Below are 24,171 nucleotides of genomic sequence, written 5' to 3' on the forward strand. Positions count from 1 at the left end.
AAAAAAAAAAGTTCCTGGGGCACCTGGGTGGCTTAGTCGGTTAAGCGTCTGACTTTCGCTTAGGTCATGATCTTGCGGTTCGTGGGTTCGAGCCGCACGTCGGGCTCTGTGCTGACTGCCAGCTCAGAGCCTGGAGCCTATTTCAGAGTCTGTGACTCCTTCTCTCCCTGACCCTCCCCTGCTCACACTGTCTCTCTCTCTCTCCTAGAAATAAATAAAAATATTAAAAAAAAAAGTTCCTCATCTGATGAGGCCATTGGCTCTTTATTTCTGACAAATGAGTTGACTCTTTCTTGACCTTGAATTTGCCAGTTTTTTCCCTCAGCATCATCTGTGTGTAGGTAAAAAGTTTAGCACTGGATTCTGTTTTGATCTCTTTCACAAACTTTTGGTGCACTGGTAGGTAAGTTTCTGAACCTCTCTGAGCATCAGGAGAATCCTCCTGTAAGAGATAAAGGATGAGAGACAATTAACCACATGGAAAGAGATTGGTCAGGCAGGCCCGGTATAGAAGTGGTGTGTATAGAAGTGGTGTGAGCAAAGGTGCCCTGTACACAGCCTGCCTGCTCTGTCTCTAGAAACAGAGGAGAGACGACAAAGCAAAAATGGTCATATGCTGGCCGCCACCTCCCTGTGGCTTTGTGCAGGGGATTTATATCTGTTCATGGGAAGGGCCTGCATTAGGATGGCGTGGGACCAGTGCTCAACTTGACTTAAAACATTCTGTTGACACTCATTGTTATGGTTGAGTTACCTGAAAATTAAAATGCACAGAAGTCATTTTGCAGATAATTTAGGTAAGATAGCAAATAGTACACTTTGACTGTAATACCCAGGAGACAAGATTTGGACCAAACATTGAGTTTCAATTAGCTTCCATCTCTGGGTTGTTTTTTTTTATTTTTTATTTTTGGCAAGTACATTCACTATTTTTCCCCTAAAATTCATAACCTTTTAACCGGTTTCTGCAGTATTATAATCACCTGTTAATATTCTGTTCACATGCAATATGAACGAAAGCCACCTATATATCGAAGGCATACGCTTGAAGGGTCAAATGAAACTTTTTAAAAGTTGCATTATTACACAATGTATACTGACCACGTTTCCCTAGGAAAATGTGCTTATAAAAAGATAACATTTTATAGAATCAATCCCCCAAATTAAAAGCATATTTTGGGGAATAAATTAGCGCTTCTTGAGAAACGAAATTTTTACTTTGGAGGGGAGGTAAAAGGCAAAAAAAACCCCAAAAACCCAAAATGCAGGAATGGGTCAAAATCAAAGAAAGTCACCTCCCCCACGAGTGATTTCACCCTGTGAAGGATGGTGCTTTAGCACAAGGCGGGCTAGCTTCCCAGTTCTCTTTTGTGAGGGCCACAGATCTTTTCACACACACACACACACACACACACACACACACACACACTTGTTTTTAAAGTTGCCAAGTTTAAACCTGTGTTTTCCTGATTTATTTCTCCAGTTGAAATTCTGTTTGAAACTCCAGCCCTTACTTCCTCGTTGCTGTCTTTTCCAACGCTTTAGTCATGGTAGGGGGCAAAATTTCCATTACATTAATGAGATTTTCACAAGCAGATTAAACATGAAATATGCCCTTCAGTCTTCTGCGATTTAACAGCACCACGTTAGGAAGAAATCTCTGTATAAACTATCAGCAAACACAATAGCCAGGGGGCAAAATTCCAGCAAGCCAAGCAGGGCCTAATGACAAGGGTGACTTGACCTTTTTTTTTTTCTCTCCTTCATCTGAAACTTATTGAATTATTTTCAAGAGAAACCTGTAGCAAAACTTCAGATGATTTGCCTTCCACAAACATAACGTAGAACATAACGTTCACAGTGAGCATTAGCACTTAAATGCCGGAGCCCCTACCCCAAAGTTGTATCAACATTGTGATGGCAGGCAAAGATAAAGTTTAGAATTCCTTCTCATTAATACTGTTTAGGAACCAACTACGGTAAATCTGCACTGTGTCCTTATTAGCTCAGAACCTCAGTCTCCAGTCATGGGATCAAAGGGGTTCTGTTTGGTGGACCCTGAAGGCGTGTGGGAGGCTGAGGTTTATCGGATTGTTGAGAATAGAAGAATCACAGGAAATTGCTTCTGTTTCCTGTGGCTTCTGGTTCTCAAAGCACAAATGGAAGGCGGTGGGCTGGGGGTAATGCCGAGACTTGGGCCCACATCAGCTCTCAACCTGGTATTTCCAATAACACATTCCTCCAACAAATATTTATTGAGCATTTACTATATGCTGGGCACCATGCCAGGCACTTGGAACACATCAGGGAACAAAATCAATAAAGACCTCTGCCTGCGTGGAATTTACATCCTCCTGGGGAGGCAGACAATAAATCAGGAACAGTCTGTACGTAAAGCATGGTGTGTGTGAGGTGATGAGAGCCACGGGGAAAATCTAGCAGCCGGGCCACGGGCGTGGGGAGTTCAGAGGTGAAGAGGTTCTACTATAAATGGGCTGATTGATCTTATTAAGGAGGTGACACTGGAAGGAAGACTTGAAGAAGGTCCAGCAACCTGGGCTTAGTGACCCCGTCCCAGATCAGAGCCAGGTGGCTGCAGCTACGTCATTCAGTCTCCGGAGTGGACTCTTCCTTTAAGGCACTGTTTCCACACTGCTTCTGTGCGTGGCAGGGGCCAGGTCACGCGTGTCCCCCCCCCCCCCCCCCCCCCGCCCCCCCCCCCCCCCCGCCCACACCCCATGCATCCCGTCTTGTTGGGCACTTAGCCCCTGGTGGCCGGGCTTCAGGATGCAGGAAGCAATCTTTGCCTCTCCAGCCAGCAGGCCTCCTCGACGGAAGGCTGTTACACAGAATGTTACGAAGAATGGGTTTTACAGACAGCTCGGGATTCACGAGGGTTCAAACTGGCAAAGAGCCTGCACTAATGGACGCTTGTGGTCTCTGTCACTGTTCTTTGGTCCCTTCCAGCACAGGAGTTACACACGGGCCAGTTGTCCTGAAGCTCCAAGCTTCCAGAGAGCCCAACTTTCGTTGTCCTAAGCGTATACTCTGGGGTCTTCCAGATATACCCAGGGACCCCCTTCCCACCATTGCATGCGGTCTCCTTTGTCTCTCCTCCACTACTGTTTCGTTCTCTGTTTCTCCAACACTGGTTTCCTATCCTGTCCAGTGGCTGCCCTGGTCCTCCGTAAAGTCTCCTAGGTCGGGGTCTTTCACATTGGGCTTTGTGTGTGTAAGATTCTGTGTGTGGGGGTCACCAAAGATACTATGGCGTAGGGAAGGGGGCTGCCCTCCTCCTTCAGCTAGGTCTTAAATCTTTAGACTTGTCTTCTTGGTCGGATGTCCTTACGTAGATGTCCTGGAGGTACTTCCGTTATGTCTTGCCCCAAACAGAAACCTCATCTCTCGCAAATCCTCCCAGAATCTCTCAAGCTAGAAACTTCGGTATCACCTCTTCCTCCTCTCTAAGTCACCATCCACAAACTATCCCAAACTGTCTGTCAGTCTAGCCCTTTCTCTCCATCCTCTTTGTGGCTGCCTGGGGCCTAGGTGCCTTAGAGCGTGCGGCACCCCACGTGGTTTTGCACCGGCCTCGGTCATAGCACGCGTCCTGCTGAAGTGCTCTCCCTGGTCCCTCCCTCACCCCTCCCGTATTATGTACATGCACACGCACACACATGCGCACACACCCCTCCTGTACTGTACTGCATACATGTACATGACCACGCACACACACTCACCCCCCTGTACTGCGTGCGTGCACGTGCACACGCGCACACATAGTCACCTCTCCTGTACTGTGTGCATGCACACACACGCACTCCCTCAGCCCACACTCAATGGCATTCGCCAACACATCATGATCTTCCTTGACCCTGGGCCTCCGTAGATCAGTCCCTCCTCTGGCATATACTTCCCTTGTGCCAGGTTCCGTCTCTTTATTTTGGATTCAGCTCATCTACCTGCTTGTGAAGCCTTCCCTGACTTCACTCTGTCCATTTATTTAAGCCACTTGTTTCCCACTCACCCCATTTCGGATATCATCTCAGACACGGTGCCCGTGCCTCACTCAGCTTGTCTTGCCCCCAGTATGCAGATGAGTGAATTCCTATATCCTAATGCCTGGACCAATGTTCTTTCTATAAACTCTATGCCTTCTACTGACATGATAAAAGAAAGTACAATTTACGTACAGAATGGTTAGCATGTGCCCATATCATACGGGATATTCTATTCTTATATACTTTCATGAGCCAGCAGTAAGGGGCTAAGACGTTTCGAAGAGCTCCTGTACGCCAGGGTGAGTAAGTGAAGAGTTCACTGGAGACTGGCGGGAGAGTTCCACACGTTGAAAAGCTTGCTGACGTGGAGATGTGCCAGGGCTCCCCTTCCATCCTGTTTTGGTAAGGCAAACCTGGGAAAGCCATGGGGCCTGGGCTTCCTAGTTTTCTGTGATGCGGGGCCGTGAGGGAAGGAGGAGGGTCGTGCATTCCTTTGGGTGGCTTGCTTTTAATTTGCAACGGTGTCCGTGATGTGAGAGCTAATTTTTAAACCGCCCTCCTCTCTGCATTCTTATAGCCGCTCTTGGACGAAATCCAGTGGACACGTCTTACTCAGTCTTGCCTCTTCAGGGTTTAGCACAGTAACTGTGATATCATAAATAAGCATTGAGTTAATAGTGAATGAATAAGTCAGCTCAGTGGGGACGGGTGGGCAGATTTCCAAGTGGATAATTTTGTCTGCTTGCCTGCCTCCTTCCTTTCTTCCAATAGCTCTTGAGGTTTGCCTGGGTCCCTGTCAATAGCAGCCCTCACCCCTATTTTGAGCACAGACGTGCACACTCACCTAAACTCCTGTTGACCCTGAAGGAAGACTCCCAGCGCTTTTCACGCAGGAACCTCCCCTAGCAATGTAATGGGGAGAAACCCCCAGGGACAAGGTTGGGTGTGAGTAGGCACCCAAATAACAATTCTGCCTCATATCTTCAAAGGATCCCAGTAAAAAAGAGTCTGGAATTTTTTCCAAATGTTAAAAAATAGATTTTCATTTGAAATTCAAATACATTTTATTGTATCTGTTATTATTTTAACAAATATTTTGGTCATCGTAATTATGGTTTAAAAATTGATCAAAGGGGCGCCTGGGTGGTTCAGTCGGCTAAGCATTTGACTCTTGATTTCAGCTCAAATCATGATCTCACAGTTTGAAAGTTCAAGCCCCGCATTGGGCTCTGTGCTGACAGTGTGGAGCCTGCTTGGGATTCTCTCTCCCTCTCTCTCTGCCCCTGCCCCATGCATGCTGGCTCTCTCACTCTCTCTCTCTCTTTTTAATTTTATTAAAAGAAATAAAGTGAATAAACATTTGTAAGACAGTATGCAAGTTTAAAGGCCAATCGCTGTAATGTCTAAAATCAGTCTTCAGTAACATGGATAGAGCACGGAGCCCAGAGCACAGGCAGGGAAATCGGAGGCCACCCATTCAAATCCCATCTCGTCTTTACTCTGTGTTTATTTTATTCTTGAATTCCAAATGTTCTCACAAGACACTATATATTCAGGCTCGCTCCAAAGACCATTGCCTGTACTATCAGCCTCGATGCGGATTGCTAAGAAGATCATAAAAATTAAGAACTAATTAAAGGCTAAAATAGTTCCTGCTTCTACGTAGTGGAAACTCTTACTGTCTTGCATCTCAAACAGAAAAAGTTTCCATCTACTTTTGCACTCAGGGAAACTTTAAAATTGAGTCTCCCTTCATTGTGTGTGTGTGTGCGTGTGTGTGTGTCTGTGTGTGTGTGTGTCTGTGTGTAAGACTTAAACTTAGAAGTGCAGGGGGTCCTGTTACAATTGCAAATGTACTATTGCGTCAATCCAACCTACCTTTTAAAGTTTATAACAAAAGAATTGCTTTGACAATAGGTTGAAGAATATAACTACTCTACAAAAACTAGCAGGAATTATTATTATACAGAGAAGCTACCCCTTATCCTTCTTTTCTCTTCATGGCAGAAATCCAGACCCACGAGGTGGGAGGATTTTAATCCCCTCAGACCCAGTTCGGCTTCTGAAATCTTTAATTTGGGGATATCTGCCATTACTGTGGATGGTAATGCTTCCCAGATACACTGGATTCGTAGGCATGATCCTTTCCTAGGAGTCACTAACTCAACCCTGGGAGAGGTTCCATTTTGTGACTGCCTTTCCTGGGCCTTCCGGCCTTGGTCGAGAGCCAGCTGAGGAACAGGAGAGCGGGGCTCTCACGCTCTGTCTTCCGAGCGAGTGGTGTGATCAGAAACGTTGGCACTCACGTATATGGTGGATTGGCTCATTGCAAAAAAGATGAAAAAGAAAAGGAATGTGTTTTGGAGATCCGTTTACCAAAATATTACATCCTGTGATTACACAACTAAAATTATCTTGCCTGTCTGCAGGTAGTAGTCTTATTTCTAGATGGATGTTACTAAATCCTAAATCCTTACTTGCTCGACTCTGTATTTTCCTTTTTGGTAACTAGCCCCCCAGTCCCGAGTTTGTGTTTTTATTGTTATCTGACTGAAACAGAAGTTGGTATTTGAAAGAATAAGATAAAAAACAAAATGTGCCCAATGATTTGTACAAAGGATGTAATTTGTAGAAAGAAAGTCATTTGAAAGATGTGATGAAACTACTTTCTCTCTCTTTAAAATCTTGGTGGGATTTAAATGCTGGCCTTTCCAGAAAAGAAGCCTCAAAAGGTTTTTTGTTTCTTTGTTTGTTTGTTTAACAAAATACACCTTATTAAACTATAAGAGAAGCTTCTTAGAAGAGTTACATTTATGTTTTGTAAAATATTTTTTAATGTTTATTTTTTGACAGAGCACTCGAGTTAGGGAAGGGCAGAGGTGGGGTCGGGGGAGGGGGTTGCAGACAGAAGACCACAACTGTCCTCTGAGCTGACAGCAGCGAGCCCAATGTGGGGCTCGAACTCGTGAACTGTGAGATCATGACCTGAGCCAAAGTCAGACATTCAACCGACTGAGCCACCCAGGCGCCCCTGTATAAAATAATTTAGAATTCAGAGAACAAAACTATAAGAGATTAATAACTTTTACAGTCCTTACAAAGAGTTAGAGACCGCTAACCCATTTTCAAGAATGCAGATGTTTTCTTTTTACCCAAGTATTATGAATAACATTAATTCATATAAATGCTTACATTTTGCTTTTTAAAAAATTGTTCTCAAAAACTAAAATCTCCTGCGGTGTTAGCTCATCTTACCATGAAGCCAGTGTACTATTACTGTGTGTACAAGAATCTGAGACAACACCAGCCACCTGGAGGGAGAGGAGATACAAGCTAGGTCAGTTCCACCACAAATGAGACCTTTACGCCAAGTAATTTTATAATTCAAGATAATAACAAAACCAAAACTATAGAGATTCTGAGTTGACTACCCTTGAATGTTTCCATGAAATTTTAGTAAATGTTAGACTATATCATGCATTAGAAAATACCAGGTTTTTCCTATCATGCACTATTTTTCATGAACTCACTCGAACTAATCTAAGTATAGGATGTTTTAGTTTCACTTCCACCTCTGCACAGAGTTCCTTTTTCTCCATCTTTCTACTCATCTCTACAACTTGAAAGATGAAGAATGGATATACAGAGAAGTTGTCCTTTATGTGACATGCTTGGGTTGTTAACTCTGAGTCCAGTATGAAATCCACCAGGAAAGATTATGTCCTTGAAGAATGTTCTGCTTTAACTCCATCTGTCTGTGGATCTTGCATGCATGCGTGCGTGTGTGCGTGTGTGCGTGCATGTGTATGTGTGTGTGTGCGTGTGTGTGTGTGTTCATTCTGTAATAGAAGTTATGATTAAGGTACAGCTTGTGCTTCCATGAGAAACCATTTGCTAGACCCAACCCCTACTCTGTCTGAAGGATGGATGCAGAAGAATGTCAGATCCAACCTATTTCTCAACCACTTTTCCTATCTCCACCCACAATGCCCTGTCACCAAGTCTATCGCCAGGTACAGTAGACCCTTGAATGACACGGGGGTTGGAGCAGTGAACCTTCATGCAGTGGAAAATCTGTGCATAGCTTTTGACTTTCCCAAAGCTAAACTACTAATAGCCTACTGTTGACCAGAAGCCTTACCAAGAACATAAATAGTTGATTAGCACATATTTTGTACACGTATTATTTGCTATATTCTTATAATAAGGTAAGCTAGAAAAAAGAAAATGTTATTAAGAAAGTCGTAAGGGAAAATAAATTTATAATAATGTACTGTAAAAAGTCTGCATATAAGTGGACCCACGGTTCAGACCCATGCTGTTCAAGGGTCAAATGCACACTTCCATGGTTTTCTTTTTCTTTTCTTTTCTTTTTTCTTTTTTTTTTTTTTTGGAGGGAGGAGAGGGTAACATTTTATTGACATACAATTCCTATCCCATGTGGGAGGCAAACATGGTAACCATTAAGATAGGGAAATCCTACTTCATAGACCAGGTGATTCAACCATTTAAAGTATACAGCTCAAGGGCGTGTGGGTGGCTCAGTCGGTGAAGCGTCTGATTTTGGCTCATCATGATCTGATGGTTCGTGGGTTCGAGCCCGGTGTCAGGCTCTAGCCTGGAGCCTGCTTTGGATTCTGTGTCTCCCTCTCTCTCTGCCCCTCTCCCACTCATGCTCTGTCTCTTTCTCTCAAAGATAAATAAACATTAAAAAAATTTTTAAGCAGTGTATTTTGATATAAACATGGACTTGTGCAACCATCCCCTGAATTAATTTTACAGTGTTTTCTTTACCCCAGAAAGAAACCTCATCTCCCAGCCACTTTTCAACCACAGGTAACCACTAGTCTACCTTCTTTCTTTTTTTCCCCTTCTTGAAAATATTTTATTTTTAAGTAATTTCTACACCCAACGTAGGCCTTGAACTTATAACCCCAAGATCAAGAGTCATATGCTCTAGCCACTGAGCCAGCTGGGCGCCCCTAGTCTACCTTCTTTCTATAGAGACCTGCCTATTCTAGGCACTCATATAAATGGAGTCACAATCGGAGTCCTTTTGTGACTGCCTTCTTTCACTTAGCATATTGTTGTCTGGGTTCACCCAGGTGTCAGAACATCATTCCTTTTACTTCGAGTGGAAATGTGACAGACCTCCACTGTGAGCATATGTCCAGCCTACGGGGGGCGGGTGGGACTGAGGGCGGTATTTTAAGTTAGTTTCTCTTACCTGGTTCCAACATTGTGAAACCCTTCGAGAAGCATTGACCTTCTTTTAAAGACCTTTGTCTTCCTTACATATAAAATAGTTTTGTTACGGATTTGTACCTTGAAACAAACAAGATCTGAATACCTGTCAAAAAGGACTCCATTCGTTTATCCCTTCTTTTTTTTTTTAATTTTTAACATTTATTTATTGTTTTGAGAGACAGAGAGAGAAGCGTGAGCAGGGGAAGAGAGGTAGAGAGAGGGAGTCACAGAATCCAAAGCAGGTTCCAGGCTCCGATCTGTCAGCACAGAGCCCAACATGGGGCTCAAACTCATGAACCACGAGATCATGACCTGAGCCGAAGTTGGATGCTTAACCCACTAAGCACCTCCAGGCGCCCCTTCATTTATTCCTTCTTAACCAGGAGGCAGATTTTTGCTTTTTAGCTCCACCTAATTCTTAATATCCATAAACCAGAAGAAGAGAATGCTCTTTTGTACCCAAAGTCCCTTTGATATTTCTCTGTATAATTTTTTAGTTATATCAGAAAACTAGAAGGTGCCTGGATCCTTCTATAAACCAGCATGGATTCAGATAATAAGTGTTGTGAGGTCTTCGTGGAGACCCTTCTACAGCAAGCATCATACACTGTTAGGAAGATTGATGGGTGCCAAAAAACCATTTGAATTATTTTATTTATCTAAAATTAAAGTGCGTATAGAGATAAAGAGACTGTTTCAGCTCAGATAGCCTGAGGATGCTGCCTTTTTCTGCTTCTGACTCTCAGAGCCGTTAGGAATCCAAGCATAGGGTGTCGCTAATAGAATCTATGTCACAACAGTTGTACAACTTTTCTGAAATGGCCCAAGTGTGACAGAGTACACAAAACACGAAGGTGTAGGGGAGCCTGGGGGGCTCAGTTGGTTGAGCGTCAACTTCGGCTCAGATCATGATCTCACAGTTCATGGGTTCAAGCCCTGCATTGGGCTCTGTGCTGACAGCTCAGAGCCTGGAGCCTGTCTTTGGATTCTCTCTCTCTCTCTCTCTCTCTCTCTCTCTGACCCTCCCCTGCTCATGCTGTCTCTTTCTTTCAGAAAGAAATAAAAAAAAATTTTTTTTAAGATTTTAAAAAACTACGAAGGTGTATGGCTCCTTCTCAGATAAAAGGTTTAAAAGATTCTCACAGTTCGTTAGAGGCAAGTGATGTCTCAAACCGGCTTTAATGAAAATTAAGCTTTAGTCCATTATAAATTATTTTTTCCTCTCTCTTTTGTAGAACTATTTCTGGACTACTAAGAGATCGTACAGTTGACACTTGAACATGGGTTTGAACTGTGTGAATCCACTTACATGTGGGTTTTTTTTTCGATAAATACAGTACAACACCATAAATGTATTTTCTCTTCCTTATGATTTTCTCAATAACATTTTCTTCTCTCCAGCTTACTTTACTGTAAAAAGGCAGTATATAATACACATAGCATACAAAATGTGTGTTAATTGACTGATAACACATAATATTAACATACTATTGGTAAGGCTTCTGGTCAAGTTTTTGAGGAGTCAGAACTTCCATGCAGATTTTTTACTGTGCAGGGAGTCTGCACCCCTAAATCCCGTGTTTTTCAAGGATCTGCTGTTATAGCTCGGTTATATAAAGTCAGGAAGCAAACTGAAAATGGAGCTTATTTAAAATTGTTTAGTTGCTTATAGCCCATCCTCAACCTACTTCCTCAGCAAATCCCTAAAAGTTACAAATTATTGAATTCTGTTAAATGTATTCACCGACTCAAGCCTTGGTTATGAGCTCACCTGGTAGCCCTGTGAAAAGATTTAGAAGCGAACATTTCTAGTTTCTGAGAAGGCAGAGTTTCAGTTTTATTTCCTTCAGTTTTAAAATAAACTCATGAAGGGGGCGCCTGGGTGGCTCAGTCGGTTGAGCGTCCGACTTTGGCTCAGGTCATGATCTCGCGGTTTGTGGGTTCAAGCCTCACCTCGGGCTCTGTGCTGACAGCTCAGAGCCTGAAGCCTGTGTCTCCCTCTCTCTCTGTCCCTCCCCTGCTCACACTCTGTCTCTCTCTGTCTCTCAAAAATAAACATTAACAAAATAATAATAATAATAATAAAATCATGGCATCAAATAGTGGAGTGTTTACAGGTTAAGATACAGAGAAATGTAGTAAAGGGATGAGTCAGAAAGAAAACCGAGAGCCCAGCAAGGTTCCCTAGGCTTCCGTGAACCCAACCACCTGCAAGCCCATAATGCAAGTTCCATTGTCTTGAGCATTCTTATATATGAAACCCGCTACTTTCTGAGTATTTTCATTTCTGTCAAAGCAGGAGTACTGTGTATGTGTGTCGACATGTATGTGTGTGTATACCTATGTACGTGGGTGCTTTGTGGAAAGAGATCCTGTTTACTTGAGCACCGTTCTACTGGACACCATACTCTCGGCTTGTTATGTGTACCCTGTGCTGTGAAAAACTCGGCGGCAGCGTACTTTGTAGAAGCCTTTTAAGTTGGTGACACGGTTCTGTGTTATCTGAGAAACCGTAGAAACTGACAGAAAGACCGGTGTGTAAGGTATATGCACAGGGGAGCCATACGGACATGGTGGTGAGGGTTGGGTCTCAAGTTTTACATTTCCTGCTGCCACTGGTCTTCGGTGGGCTTACGGGTAATATTTTCATTACAACAGTGGGGGAGTTTACCTTCATGATGTCAAGGAGCTGTCTGATTTAAAGGCTTTTATTAATTTTCCAAAACAATTTTTTAATGTTTATATTTGAGAGAGAGCGAGAGAGAGAGAGCTACAAGCAGGGGAGGGGCAGAGAGAGAGAGGGAGACACGGAATCCCAAGCAGGTTCCAGAGCTGTCATTACAGCGCCTGACACGGGGCTCGAACCCACGAACCATGAGATCATTATCTCAGCCAAAGTCGGGTGCTTAACCGACTGAGCCACCCAGGCGTCCCTGCTCTAAAAACGGAACAGCCAGGCATTTGTCTGCTGACCAGTGTGCTACGCTGGTGGTTTGAACGGGGATGCGCGAAGCTTCCACATCCACCTCGCGTGGGTTGCGCAGTGGAAGATGCTCATCCGTCTAGAAAGCTTGTGCTTTCCGAGCGGGACTCGGCAGGGAATCTGGCAGAAGGAGAGGGAGGCAGAGAGAAAGCATCAGTGTGCTCCCAGGGCTCACGAACTGCTTGAATAGCAGCTTCATTTGGAGAGCCGCGAACATTCGGGGTCGATAGACCACACGCGTGCGCTTCATTTGAAGGGTTAGCAATTAGACTGTGGAGGAACTGCCTGCTCTTTACTGGGAGTGAAATGACGAAGCCAGAAGAAAGGCTTCTGATTAGCTTCGTGGAGTCCATTGTGGCTCCCATTTTGCTGATGGTGACAGAAAAGCTTTCCTTCCCCCATTTTCCTTCGGGGTCTTTCTTCCCACGCCACTGAAGCCTCCCAGGCTGATGCAAGCAGCCAGCTGCCTCGATGGCCAGGCCGACATCAGAGAGACTTCTGCCACCTTCCTGTGCACCCCGGGGCTCGACAGGGAGCACTAGAGGTGGGAATGTGTGCCTGGTCCTGGGTCGCCTCACTGCAGACACATCCCGGTGGGGAAACGACAACCTGGCTGGTTTGCTGTGGGCACCTGAGATGTGTTGTTTCATCAGCCATCAGTTTCTGGAGCCAAATGTTTGCAGTCCTGCTTGGAGAATGGAATCGTGGAATTTTGCGGGCAAATTGCCTGGCCCTGGCGTCCCTGTCCCGTCTGCTCAGACAGCGAGAGTTCCAAGTGGCCCGGCTGGGAGAGCTAACATACAGCACCATAATTTACACCATCTATCTCTTTCTGGAGCTTGGGCCTCTGGCAAATTGCATGTCTTTGTGTTGGATTAGTTTGGAATTTAATCATGCATTATTTTCCCTCCCAATTAAATTATTTATATATTTGATTAACGTTTTCACTGCTGGGAAGCCAAATGTTCAATGAAACCACAAATAAACGCATGCCCATTGAATGTCAGGCCAGCTTCATATGGGATCATTCTGCCTGTGGAATGTTAAGAATTCACTGTGTAGAGTCTTCTTAGCTACCTAGGATTTTGGTGAGCAAAATCCACCCGGCCCTAGGATCACGGTGTGGGAGAGTCTGTCTGGCCTAAGTCCCTCCCCTTGTTTAGCCTAGGACCCTGGCTTTTTTGTTTCCCATGGCTTTCTCTTTTCCCTCGCACTGAAACCTCCCTCCCTCTAATTTTACTTTCTCAGGCTTGAGAGCCAGCCTAACGAAGAAAGTCAGGGCTCTGGGGCGCCTGGGTGGCTCACTTATTTAAGTGTCTGACTCCTGATTTCAGCTTAGGTCATGATCTCACGGGTCGTAAGTTCAATCCCCGCATTGGGCTCTGCATTGACAGCATGGACCCTGCTTGGGATTCTCGCTCTCCCTCTCCCTGCCCCTCCCCTGCTCATACTCACTCTCTCCCAAAATAAAGAAAACTTTAAAAAGAATAATAAAAGAATGCCAGGGGCTCTGCTAGTCCAAGGAAGAATTTGAAAGCACCTAATCAGAGGTGAGCAGACCAATGGCCCATGGGTGGGGTCTGGCCCACTGCTTGATTTTGCACAGCCTGTGAGCTAAGAATGGTTTTTGCAGTTTTAAATGCTTGAAGAAATATTTTTAATGTTTTATTTATTTTTGAGATCAAGAGCACAAACAGGGGCGGAACAGAGAGGTGGGAGAAGGGCGGGAGACAGAGGATCTGAAAAGGGCTCTGTGCTGACAGCAGCAAGCCCGATGTGGGGCTCAAACTTATGAACCATGAGACCATGATCTGAGCCAAAGTGAGACATTCAACCAACTGAGCCACCCAGGCACCTCTTAAAAAGAAATTTTAAGAATATTTCTTGATGTGTGAAACGTTCAGTGTCAAGGATAAACAGCTGTACCTGTTCACTTACACGTTGTCTACAGCCATTCCCCTAAAACAGCTACAGAGTTTGAGTACCCACAAACTTCTGGCCAGCAAAGCCTACAATAGATCCTGTCTGGCTTTTTACAGAAAATGTCTGCCGACACCTGATCTCTAGTTCATCACCCACATTTAACAGATAAGAAAATCAAGCTTCAAGTGGGAGAATCGAGCTGTCCAAAGGTACACAGCTCATCAGAAGTTGGTCTGGGGGCATCTTCCGATGCCCACCCCATACTCTTCCCACTGTAGCGTCGGGTCCGCCCTAAGTTGAGCCCTCCCATGGCCACTCGCGGCAAAGCCCAACGCATCTTGGGAAAGAAAAGTAAATATTTAGGACCCATGGACATGTAAAACCTGTGATTTCTTAGAATTGTAATTTTCACTTGAAATCTAGAGCCAGGAAATGTGTTAAGCTTAAAATGCACTTGGACTGCCCAGGTAGGCAGAAGGGTGTGTCCGTATTTGTAGACTAACTGATTACGTCCTGTACTCAGCACTTGGACCTGGGTCCTACTGGCTGAGGTGGTAGAATCTCATTTCAAGAAAAATAACTTGTGGTCCCAATCCAAATTTGTACTCAAGAGCAGATTCAGAAAAGTATAAAAGCATATTAGACAGAACTCAGGTCTCCTGTACAGGGACCAAGAAGGAAAATCCCCAGGATGCTAAGCTTTGGCAAAGTGAGGTCGCTCCTACTACCTAATGCAGATTCTTCTGTGTCCCTTCCCACGTGGGGACCCACTGGCTGATCTCCATGGGGTCCGGGCGCTGGAATTTTTAGACATCATCCCAGAGGCCAAGATCAATGAGAGTTAATGAGATATAAATATGAAGAGGATCCTTTTCACTGTGCTCGCCAGCTCCTTGCCCATTCTCCCCGCCAGCTTAGCAATGCCCCCCCCCCATACCTTGGTAGACAGCTGCTATGACTTCCCAGCCATCTGGTTTAAACCTCTCCTTCAGAGCCTTCCGTCGCTTGGCATGCACTTGAGGGGGCTGCTGGGGTGTTGGCTTCTCCTCAGTCACCTCACCCAGAGGAGCAGACCCCTTCCCTCTCCTCCAGAGTCTCTGACCTCACTGGCTCCCCTTGGCACCTCCCCTGTGGGTCATTCCAGTCCTCTGCCCGCCCCCCCTCGCCCCGCCCCGGAGCCTGACCCCGAGTGAGGCCAGTTAACCTTGGTACTCCGTCCTTGGAGACAGGCATCCAAGTGCTGCTCTCTAGACGGGAGTTCTGTCCAAGGTTGTCTCCTGCAGCCTTGCTGCTGGTGATCTGACCCAGCGCTCTGCGTCCCAGGGGGGCCCAAGCTTGCCTACCTCGGCGGCGTCTGCCCAGCCCATGGAGACGCGTGCCGTCTCTCTGCACCGCACGGTGGCAGTGCCGGAAGCCTGTGTCCGCTAGACCCATCCCCTCCTGCCACACATGTTCCTCACGCCGTTCCTCAAAGGCACCAGGTTCAGCCCCCCCCCCCCCCCCCCCCCCCCCCCCCCCCCCGGTCTCACTTCTCTGCCGTGCTGACCCTTTCTCCCCACACGCTTCCCGATCTGCACACCTGGCTGGTGTCTGCCCATCGCTCAGCTCCTGCCACTTCACTGAGGAAGCTCACCTTGCTCTTCAGGGACAGAGCTGAGACCCCCTGTTAATTATTTTTAGAAAACCCTCTTATTTCCTTTCATAACACTGATCACAACTGTAATTATATGGTAATTTAAGCCATTATCTGCTTGGCTCCGGTAGACTGTCATTTCCTCAGGGCAGGAAGCAGGTCTGTCTGCTTCCCCAGCACAAGGCCTGGTGTGGAGTGGACCCCAGTACACAGCGCGAGTCAGTGCATGAGAGACGGATGAAACGTTGCGATGGCAGATCGTACAGGAAGCATTTGTTAACTGATGAGAAAGCGTGTTTCTAGAAAACTTGACACTTGGCTTAAATGCAACATCCACTCAGAAAATTCTGGATTTTCCAGCTCATGCTCAGGTAGTCCCACACATTTCCCTAGGAGAGCTGGGTCTTGGATAACAAGCACTCCATTCTCTCCAGGAGGTGTGCGTGCAGAGTAAAGAGAGTGAACTCACCTCGTGTTCCCTCACTCCCCCCGCCCCCCTCCCCGCAAGGTGGAGCTCATGCTGGATAGCATTCAAATCCTTTTGAATTCTTGAGAGTGTATTATCTTAAAGTAATAGAACCGTTTACGTTGCAATCATGTTGTGTGGACATGAGGTGAAATGAAGCTGAGTTAAGATCAGCAGAAGCATCAAGTTCAAGCTCTTTTGTCCAGCGAAAGTTCAGTTTGCACATGAGTCCAAATCAATTCAGCAGATATTTACTGAGGACCTGCCAGATGCCACGGACACTGATCAGTTGCTGAGAATTAGCAGCTGAAAGATGTGGGTCCTGCCTTCCAGGGGGAGGCCCAGCCCTGGTTCTAATTCAGCTTTGAGCTCAGCCTGCCCCCTCCTTCCTCCTTTCTCTCCTTTCTCCTTTTTCATGTATATCAACCCAGGTAGCTTGTTTCTAGAAACTTGGGGGAAGGTGAACCCAGAGCAGTGTTTGTGGAAGGGATTTGTGGGATCGGCAGCTGTTTCCCCTGGAAAGAAGAGTTTGTTCCGTGGGCTCACAGGCTGGGCGCCGCCGGACCATGGGACCGTCCGGGCTGATAGGTGCGGGCCAGAGATGCCCTTGCAGCATAAATTGAAGATTGCATGTTGTCCCCTGTCCAGCACCTCTGTTTTCCTCATACCCTCATATGCATGACTTTTCAGAAATGCTAGTACTTTGGATAGTTGGCTTTTCATAGGACCCCCACGTCTGTGTGTCCTGGGGTGCTGTACCCTTGGGAGCCCAAGTGATTCCGTGTGGTTTCCTCGTGGCTTGCAGCGCTTCTGAGAGGACCCCGGTTGTCTCCCGCTGTGCTCTGCTCAGTCACCCACTCGCCTCTGTCCCCCCAGCTTTCTGAGAGCTGCTCGAGGAGCGGAGAGTGCGCAGCACCTGCCATTCTCTGCTCGCACCCATGTTTCAACTCCAGAGAGCGGGACGCATGTCACTTGGTCCTGGAGCAGTGGCTGCCTCCTGGAGGAACGGAGAGAGGCTGACAGAGGCTGGGATCTTGCCCTCAGGGCCCCCCAGAGGCCGCTCACTCAGGAGCCAGAGTCTAACTAAACAAGAAAGTAATTAAATGTTCTGTCATTAGCACGCCATGCGTGGGACCCAAAGGGAGCTTTCTTTCATTGAGCAGATTTCATTTGCAGGGGGGTTTCCATGGATGTGTCTGAACAGGCTCGCAGGAGCGTGGGGTGACCAGAGACTAAAAGCAACGGGCTCCACCCAGGACACAGAATTCCTCACGAACCCATCGCTGGACATTTAAATCACAAATCTTATTTAAATTGGTTGAAGTGGCATCCAAGTTGAGAACTTTCTCTTCCTCTGGTGCTTCCTTAGGTTTCCTGGGTCTTCCCTCTGTCGGGGACTTGGCGCGTGAACCCAGGGAGCATACAAAAATGATTCAAGAACTCTGAATTGATAAGAAATTCAGGGAAATTTGTCTTCATATTGAAATTCAAGTTAATAGAATTATATAGAGCTGGAAAGAACCTTAGAGCCTAGCGAAGCCAACCCTGTATTTTCTACGCGAGGAAGGCTAAGATCCTGAGACTAAAGCATTTTGGGGCTCCCTGGTTCTCTTCAGTATCTGGTTCATTTGTCGGTGATTATTACCCAGGGGGGGAAACAACACAAATTGGAACTAGTGTGTCATTTGAAAAGGTGCTTTGGTTTTTTGCTGGTCCTTATTGCAGAATTAGGTGTGTGCACACGCACACGTGCTCGTGTTCTGTTCTCTGCAGTCTCAGCCACAGCTCTAAGCTGGGGCCCGGAGCGTACGCAGGCTGGGGAGTACCCCGCGCTCTGTCGACCGTGACCCTCACTTTGCAGACGCCCAGGAGGATGTGCGGGCTCACCTCATTTCACTCCCCCTTCAGAGGTTTTTCTGGGATCCCAGGCTTCCTCCGCATAGTGCGACTCCTGTTAGTTAGGAACTAGGCGTGCACAGTTAGAGCAGATTTATTCAAGAAACATATGAACTGAAACAAAATGACTTGTAAATGGAGGTGTCCTGTGCTCCTTAGGACCTACGGTGGGGGCACTTTAGCCCTCCCTTCTGCAGCCTTCAGAAAGGAGTCCCGCACTGCTCTCACCCTTTCTTCTTTTCCAACCCCCAGCATATAAATAACGACCATATTCACGGCGAGAAGAAGGAATTCGTGTGCCGGTGGTTGGATTGCTCGAGAGAGCAGAAGCCCTTCAAAGCCCAGTACATGCTGGTGGTGCACATGAGGAGACACACGGGGGAGAAGCCTCACAAATGCACTGTGAGTGTGCTGCGCGGGCTGCGGACTTGGAGCCATCTGGCACCAGCGCGTGTCAGGTTGGGGCTCAGGGTCACCATGGGCCTCTGCATGCTGTGAACCCAGCTGAGGGGGTGCGGCTGGGCGGCTGGGCGGCTGGAGGACTGAGGTCTGCGATGAATGCCGGCAGTTCTGGGAAGGGCTTCCAAAATGGGGTGAGCACCAGAAGTAGAGAGTGATAGCCACATTTTGGGGGACAGTAGCGCAGTCTGCAGTGTCCAACAAGGTGGCCATGAGCTATGTGTGCCTCTTGGGTACTCATGAGACTTGTCCAGAGCAAGGAACTGATTATTTCCTAATTTAAATTTTTTTAAAAAATTTTTTAATGTTTCTTTTTGAGAGGGAGTTGGGGAGGGGCAGAGAGAGAGAGGGAGACACAGAATCCAAAGCGGGCTCCAGGCCCTGAGCTGTCAGCACAGAACCTGACGCAGGGCTCCAAGTCACCGACCATGAGCTCATGACCTAAGCTGAAGTTGGACGCTTAACCGACTGAGCCACCCAGGTGCCCCTTAATTTAACTTAATTTAAAACCGGTAAATATAAAGTCAGCCCCGGTGGCAAGCAGCTAGCATGTTTGTGCAGAGCGGCAAGCAGATGGGCAGCGGCAGGGTCCCCCTGGCGGGCACTGGGAATGAGCCTGTGGCCACCACGCCGGCCCCCGCACAAATGCCCGTCACGCTGGAGGAAACACTTAAGTTCATCTTTAAAAATATAACCCAGATGACTTCAGAGTTTTGCTTTGCCCTCCTAATCTGTCCCCACGGCCCAGTATCAACCCGCAGGGTGGCTGGGATTCCGTCTCTTTCCCTGAGATGCTGCCGGACACTTGGGCACTGCTCAGCCCTGCACTTTCCATCTGAAAGGCCCTTTACAAACATGATCAAATTCCATGCCTTTTTATGCACACAAAGCCATATTAGTGAACTTTGTGCCGAATCTAAAATCAGTGGGAATTTGAGGAGATCAGTGACCAGATAATGAAACCCATTGTGTGCATTGAGTGGTCTATTAAAGAAAAAAAAAAAAAAAGACCTCCAGGACTTTTACTAGCCCTGAAAATGCGGTCTCTTGAACTGCACCGAACCCCATCTGAATCCCAATAAATGCAGAGTTTAGTGGACTTTTGTTCCTGGGTTTTGAAAAGCTGCTGACCCTCCAGCCGTCCGTCTTTCATCCGCTCCAAGGGAGCGCTGGGCATCAGCCGGGACCGTGTGGAGTAACGCAGGTTGACCTGTTGTCCTCAGTTTGAAGGTTGCACAAAGGCCTACTCGAGACTAGAAAACTTGAAAACACACTTGAGATCCCACACTGGAGAGAAGCCGTACGTCTGTGAGCACGAAGGTTGCAACAAGGCTTTCTCGAACGCCTCCGATCGCGCCAAGCACCAAAACAGGACGCATTCCAATGAGGTGAGGCTCCTCCATGAGACACTCTTGGGGCCCAGAGCTCGTGGTGCAAACAAAGACCCCTCGTGGGCAGTGCGCCGAGGGGAGGCCCGTGCCGTCTGATTTCCTGGCGGCCACCCCCCCCCCCGCCCCCCGCAGGAGCCTGCACTGGCTGCCGCTGCAGGTGGCGGGGCCTCAGGGGTAGGGGCCTAGAGGGAGTCTGGTTGGCCGTGGAATGAGGATCCGGAGGGAACCTCAAACCCCTGACAAGTCTCACGTTGTTCAGAAATGCCACCTACTGGTCAAACAGTCGGTGCAGTTAACCGTGGCGTTTCAGCCACTCGCTCCCCCTGGAATAGCCTGGATCCACGCAGGGGACGACCCTGTAAGCGCCCCGGATAGATCAGAAGCAGTGTGCTGACAGCTGACAGCTTACTGCCAAGACAGCCACTTTCGTGTGCTTTCTCCAGGTGGTACCCTTAAATGTGTTACATCCAGAAAGACTTGCACAGGGCTGCCGGCCTTGGCTAAACAGGATTTCCAGACATTCTCAGTTCCAGAGGATCTTGGGAGAGCTCCTCTCAGCAAGCCAGAATGGTTGCTGACTAGTCATCTAAGCCTACTGAATAAAGGCGTCACGGTTAATGGGGAGTTCCCACTATGTTGTCGTCATTTGTGGGTACTTATACCCCCCAAAATGTCACAGATTAAGAATGAAAATATTTCCAAATTATTCTGCTTACAATTTTTTAAATTTTTTTTTCATTTTTTGAGAGAGAGAGAAAGAGAGCACAAGCAGGGGAGGGGCAGAGAGAGACGGAGACACAGAATCTAAAGCAGGCTCCAGGCTCTGACTGCCAGCATGGAGCCTGACACAGGGCTTGAACCCACAAGCCGTGAGATCATGACCTGAGCCAAAGTCAGACGCTTAACCGACTGAGCCACCCAGGCGCCCCTTTTGCCTATGTTTTAATGCATGTGTGTCTGCTGGCCTCCAGCTTCTGTTTGAAGGTCTAACTCAAGTTCTGACTCCTCTGTGATGCCTTCTTTTGAACGAATGCAGAGATGAACAAAACTCTTCACGTTTGGGTAAAAACGGATAGCAAGCCAGGATTTGTTAACATGAGACATAGTTCTGCCCGACTAAGCATGTCACTGGTTTGTTTGCAGTGTGTGAGAGAAGGAGCTTTTGACCTTGCTTATTAGCAGCTCAGGGACCTTTGGCTTTAAGGTTCTTTCCAAGTGTCCCATCAGCTTAAGGGACAGAGTAAAAACATCTCTACAGGGATTAACCACATTTTTTTAAGTTTATTTGTTTATTTTGAGAGAGAGAGAGAGAAAAGGAGTACGAGCAGGGAAAGGGCAGAGAGAAAGAGAGAGAGAGAGAGAGAGCATCTTAAGCAGGCTCTGAACTGTCAGCACAGAGCCCACTGCAGGGCTTGAACCCATGAACCGTGAGATCATGACCTGAGCAGAAATCAAGAGTCATACGCTTAACCGGCTGAGCCACCCAGACGCCCCTCACACTTTCTTAAAAACACACTCACACTAAAGCTCATACGTACAGGCTCACATGTACAGACTCCTTTTGAAAGGGTCATGGTGGGCTGAGGAGACCTGCATCACTTGGAATCTCATTATTAATCAGTTGTTTGAGGATGCTTAAGAGGAGATGCCACATATCCATTTTTTTCATGTAAAAAATGTTTTTACAGGGGCACCTGGGTGGCTCAGGTAGTCAAGCATCCGACTTCATCTTGGGTCATGATCTCATGGTTTGTGGGTTTGAGACCCACATCAGGCTCTGAGCCCGGAGCCTGCTTCCGATTCTGTGTCTCCCTCTCTCTCTGCCCCTCTCCCACTCACGCTCTGTCTCTTTCTCTCAAAAATAAAGAAAAAATATTTTTAAATAAAATAATTTAAAACAATGCTTTTACTACGTGCACTGCTTGTGGTATCATCTGCTGTACTTGTTTTGTGCAAAGTTCTAGGGAGTCTAGACAAATCTGTAGAGACAGAACACAGATTAGTGGTTGCCAGAGGCTGAGGGGAAGGGCATAGGGTGACTTCTAATAGGTAAGGATTCCTTTGGGAGATGATGAAAATATCATGGAATCTGATTGATCGTAGTGACAGTTGCACAAGATTGCGGATGTCCTAAATGCCACTGCGTTGTGCAATTTCAAAGGGTTCTTTTTTATGGTGTGTGAATTATACGTCAGTTTAAACTGTTCTAGGGGATGCGATTAAGTTAGAATTAAATTGATATACTTAACTGCATTCCACAGATGTCAGCACAATTATGATTAGAAATTTAGATGGCATTCATTCCTATAGACTTTAGGCCCAGCCTCCCCCCCCCACCCCCTGCCATTCTTATAGAGAAGTTTGGGCAGTGAGTGTGTTAGGCTTAGTGGTGCACACATACAAACATACATACTCAGCTTTTTATCTTCCTTATGGACCAGAATATGTGCACAGCTGTTTACTTTGCTTACATGCATTAGAGCTAAGCCTGTATACTTCTGTGAGGTGGAAGTGCAATGCTGTATGAGAGTTTATCCATTAGGAAATTCAGAGAGAGCTTGGTCAGTTGTCTCTTTCACCAGGTGGGACAGTTTATCTAAAATAAATGAACAGCCTTGACCATGCAAGGCTTTGGCCTTCCGTACAAATGATGGACAGTTTCACATCCACCAAAATTAAGTTTGGCCAGGAAGTCTAGATTCATGTCATGAGACACTCCTAGATTAACCTAAGTATCTTCTTTCACTTATTTGCTCTCTTATTTGTACTTTTATCCATTGGCTCAACAAATATGGAGAGCTAGTTATGTGGCATGCGCCTTGCTGTCTCCAGATTCGGCACAGAATACCCTGGGCTAGAAGCCAGTCGAGCACTCCCCACCCACCCCTAGGCTGCCTCACCCATTAGGGGCCACAGCAGGGGCCTCTGCCAGGGACCCATCCTCCAGACCACACAGCGTATGTCCTCCCAAAGCCACACTAAGCAAGTTTCCTTGAGCTCTGACTCGGTTGTATCTCCCTCTCCAGAAAGTTCCAATGGCTCCTTCTTTCCTTTAGGGGAGGTTTAGCCTCCTTAGGCTTGTACCTGCTGTCACAGCGCAAGGCTGGCCTTTCCAGGCTTGACCTCTTACCTATGTGGCCATGAATGGCACTGAACAGCCATGCCCACGTGCGTCAAGGGGTCCTGCCTCTAGACTTTGGCTTTTTTTTTTTTTTTTTTTTTTTTTAATTTATTTCTAGGAGAGAGAGTGAGACAGCATGAGCAGGGGAGGGTCAGAGAGAGAGGGAGTCACAGACTGAAACAGGCTCCAGGCTCTGAGCTGGCAGTCAGCACAGAGCCCGACGTGGGGCTCGAACCCACGAACCGCGAGATCCTGACCTAAGCGAAAGTCGGACGCTTAACCGACTAAGCCACCCAGGCGCCCTTAGACTTTGGCTTTTCTTTCGCATCCCCTTCCCTCATTTTTATCCCTCAGAATCTTGTTCTTCTTTCAGGACCCAGCTGCAGTGCCTCCTCCTAATAAAATTCTGTTCATTGAGTAATCACTGTGTGCAACACATCAGGGTGAGCGTTCCATGTATGTTGTCCTGTTTAACCCTTACCATGACCCAGTGAGCTGGACATTCTACCCAGATGTAAAAACTTAATAACTGATGCCTCCTCCAGTCGTCCCAACTGAAAGATGATTCCCCTGTGTCCACATCGTTCTGTAACATTTAAAGTTTGTACTAGTGATCATTACGTAGTGTCATTTTTTTCCTGCCTATTTTATATTGGGGGTATTTTATATCCCCGACATTAAATCCTGTGGTATATAACTTTGTGTTCACAGAGCCTTGGATATAGTAGGCATCATTAAATGTTTATTGAAAACTCTAGTTGGATAAATTCTATAAAGTCAAGTAAAACAAGGTATCTATGGCTTTCACAGAGTACCTTCAGGTCAGTGAGTCAAAAAGAAGACAACCAAGCAGAAGTTGAATACCTAGGGGCACCTGGGTGGCTCAGTCAGTTAAGTGTCAACTTTGGCTCAGGTCATGATCTCATGGTCCATGAGTTTGAGCCCCACATCGCTCGCTCTCTCTCTCTCTCTCTAAATAAATAAACATTAAAAGAAGTTAAAAAATTAAAAGTTGAGTATCTAGGACCGTGTGACTGGCAACATTTATCTG

At 46.6% G+C, this 24,171-nt stretch overlaps 1 protein-coding gene across 1 annotated transcript in view; it reads left to right on the plus strand.

The window, feature by feature from the left end:
* The window catches only part of GLI3 (GLI family zinc finger 3), a 265,255-nt gene that overhangs the window by 230,968 nt on the left and 10,116 nt on the right, over positions 1-24,171 (plus strand). Inside the window, exons 10-11 of the mRNA XM_039237989.1 lie at positions 18,402-18,551; positions 19,832-19,996. Coding sequence (XP_039093920.1) covers positions 18,402-18,551; positions 19,832-19,996 — 315 coding nt within the window. The remainder of the gene's footprint in view (positions 1-18,401; positions 18,552-19,831; positions 19,997-24,171) is intronic.

Source organism: Hyaena hyaena, unplaced genomic scaffold (genome assembly GCF_003009895.1).
Source record: "Hyaena hyaena isolate Hyena2069 unplaced genomic scaffold, ASM300989v1 scaffold_133, whole genome shotgun sequence".
In the NCBI taxonomy this organism is placed as follows: domain Eukaryota; kingdom Metazoa; phylum Chordata; class Mammalia; order Carnivora; family Hyaenidae; genus Hyaena; species Hyaena hyaena.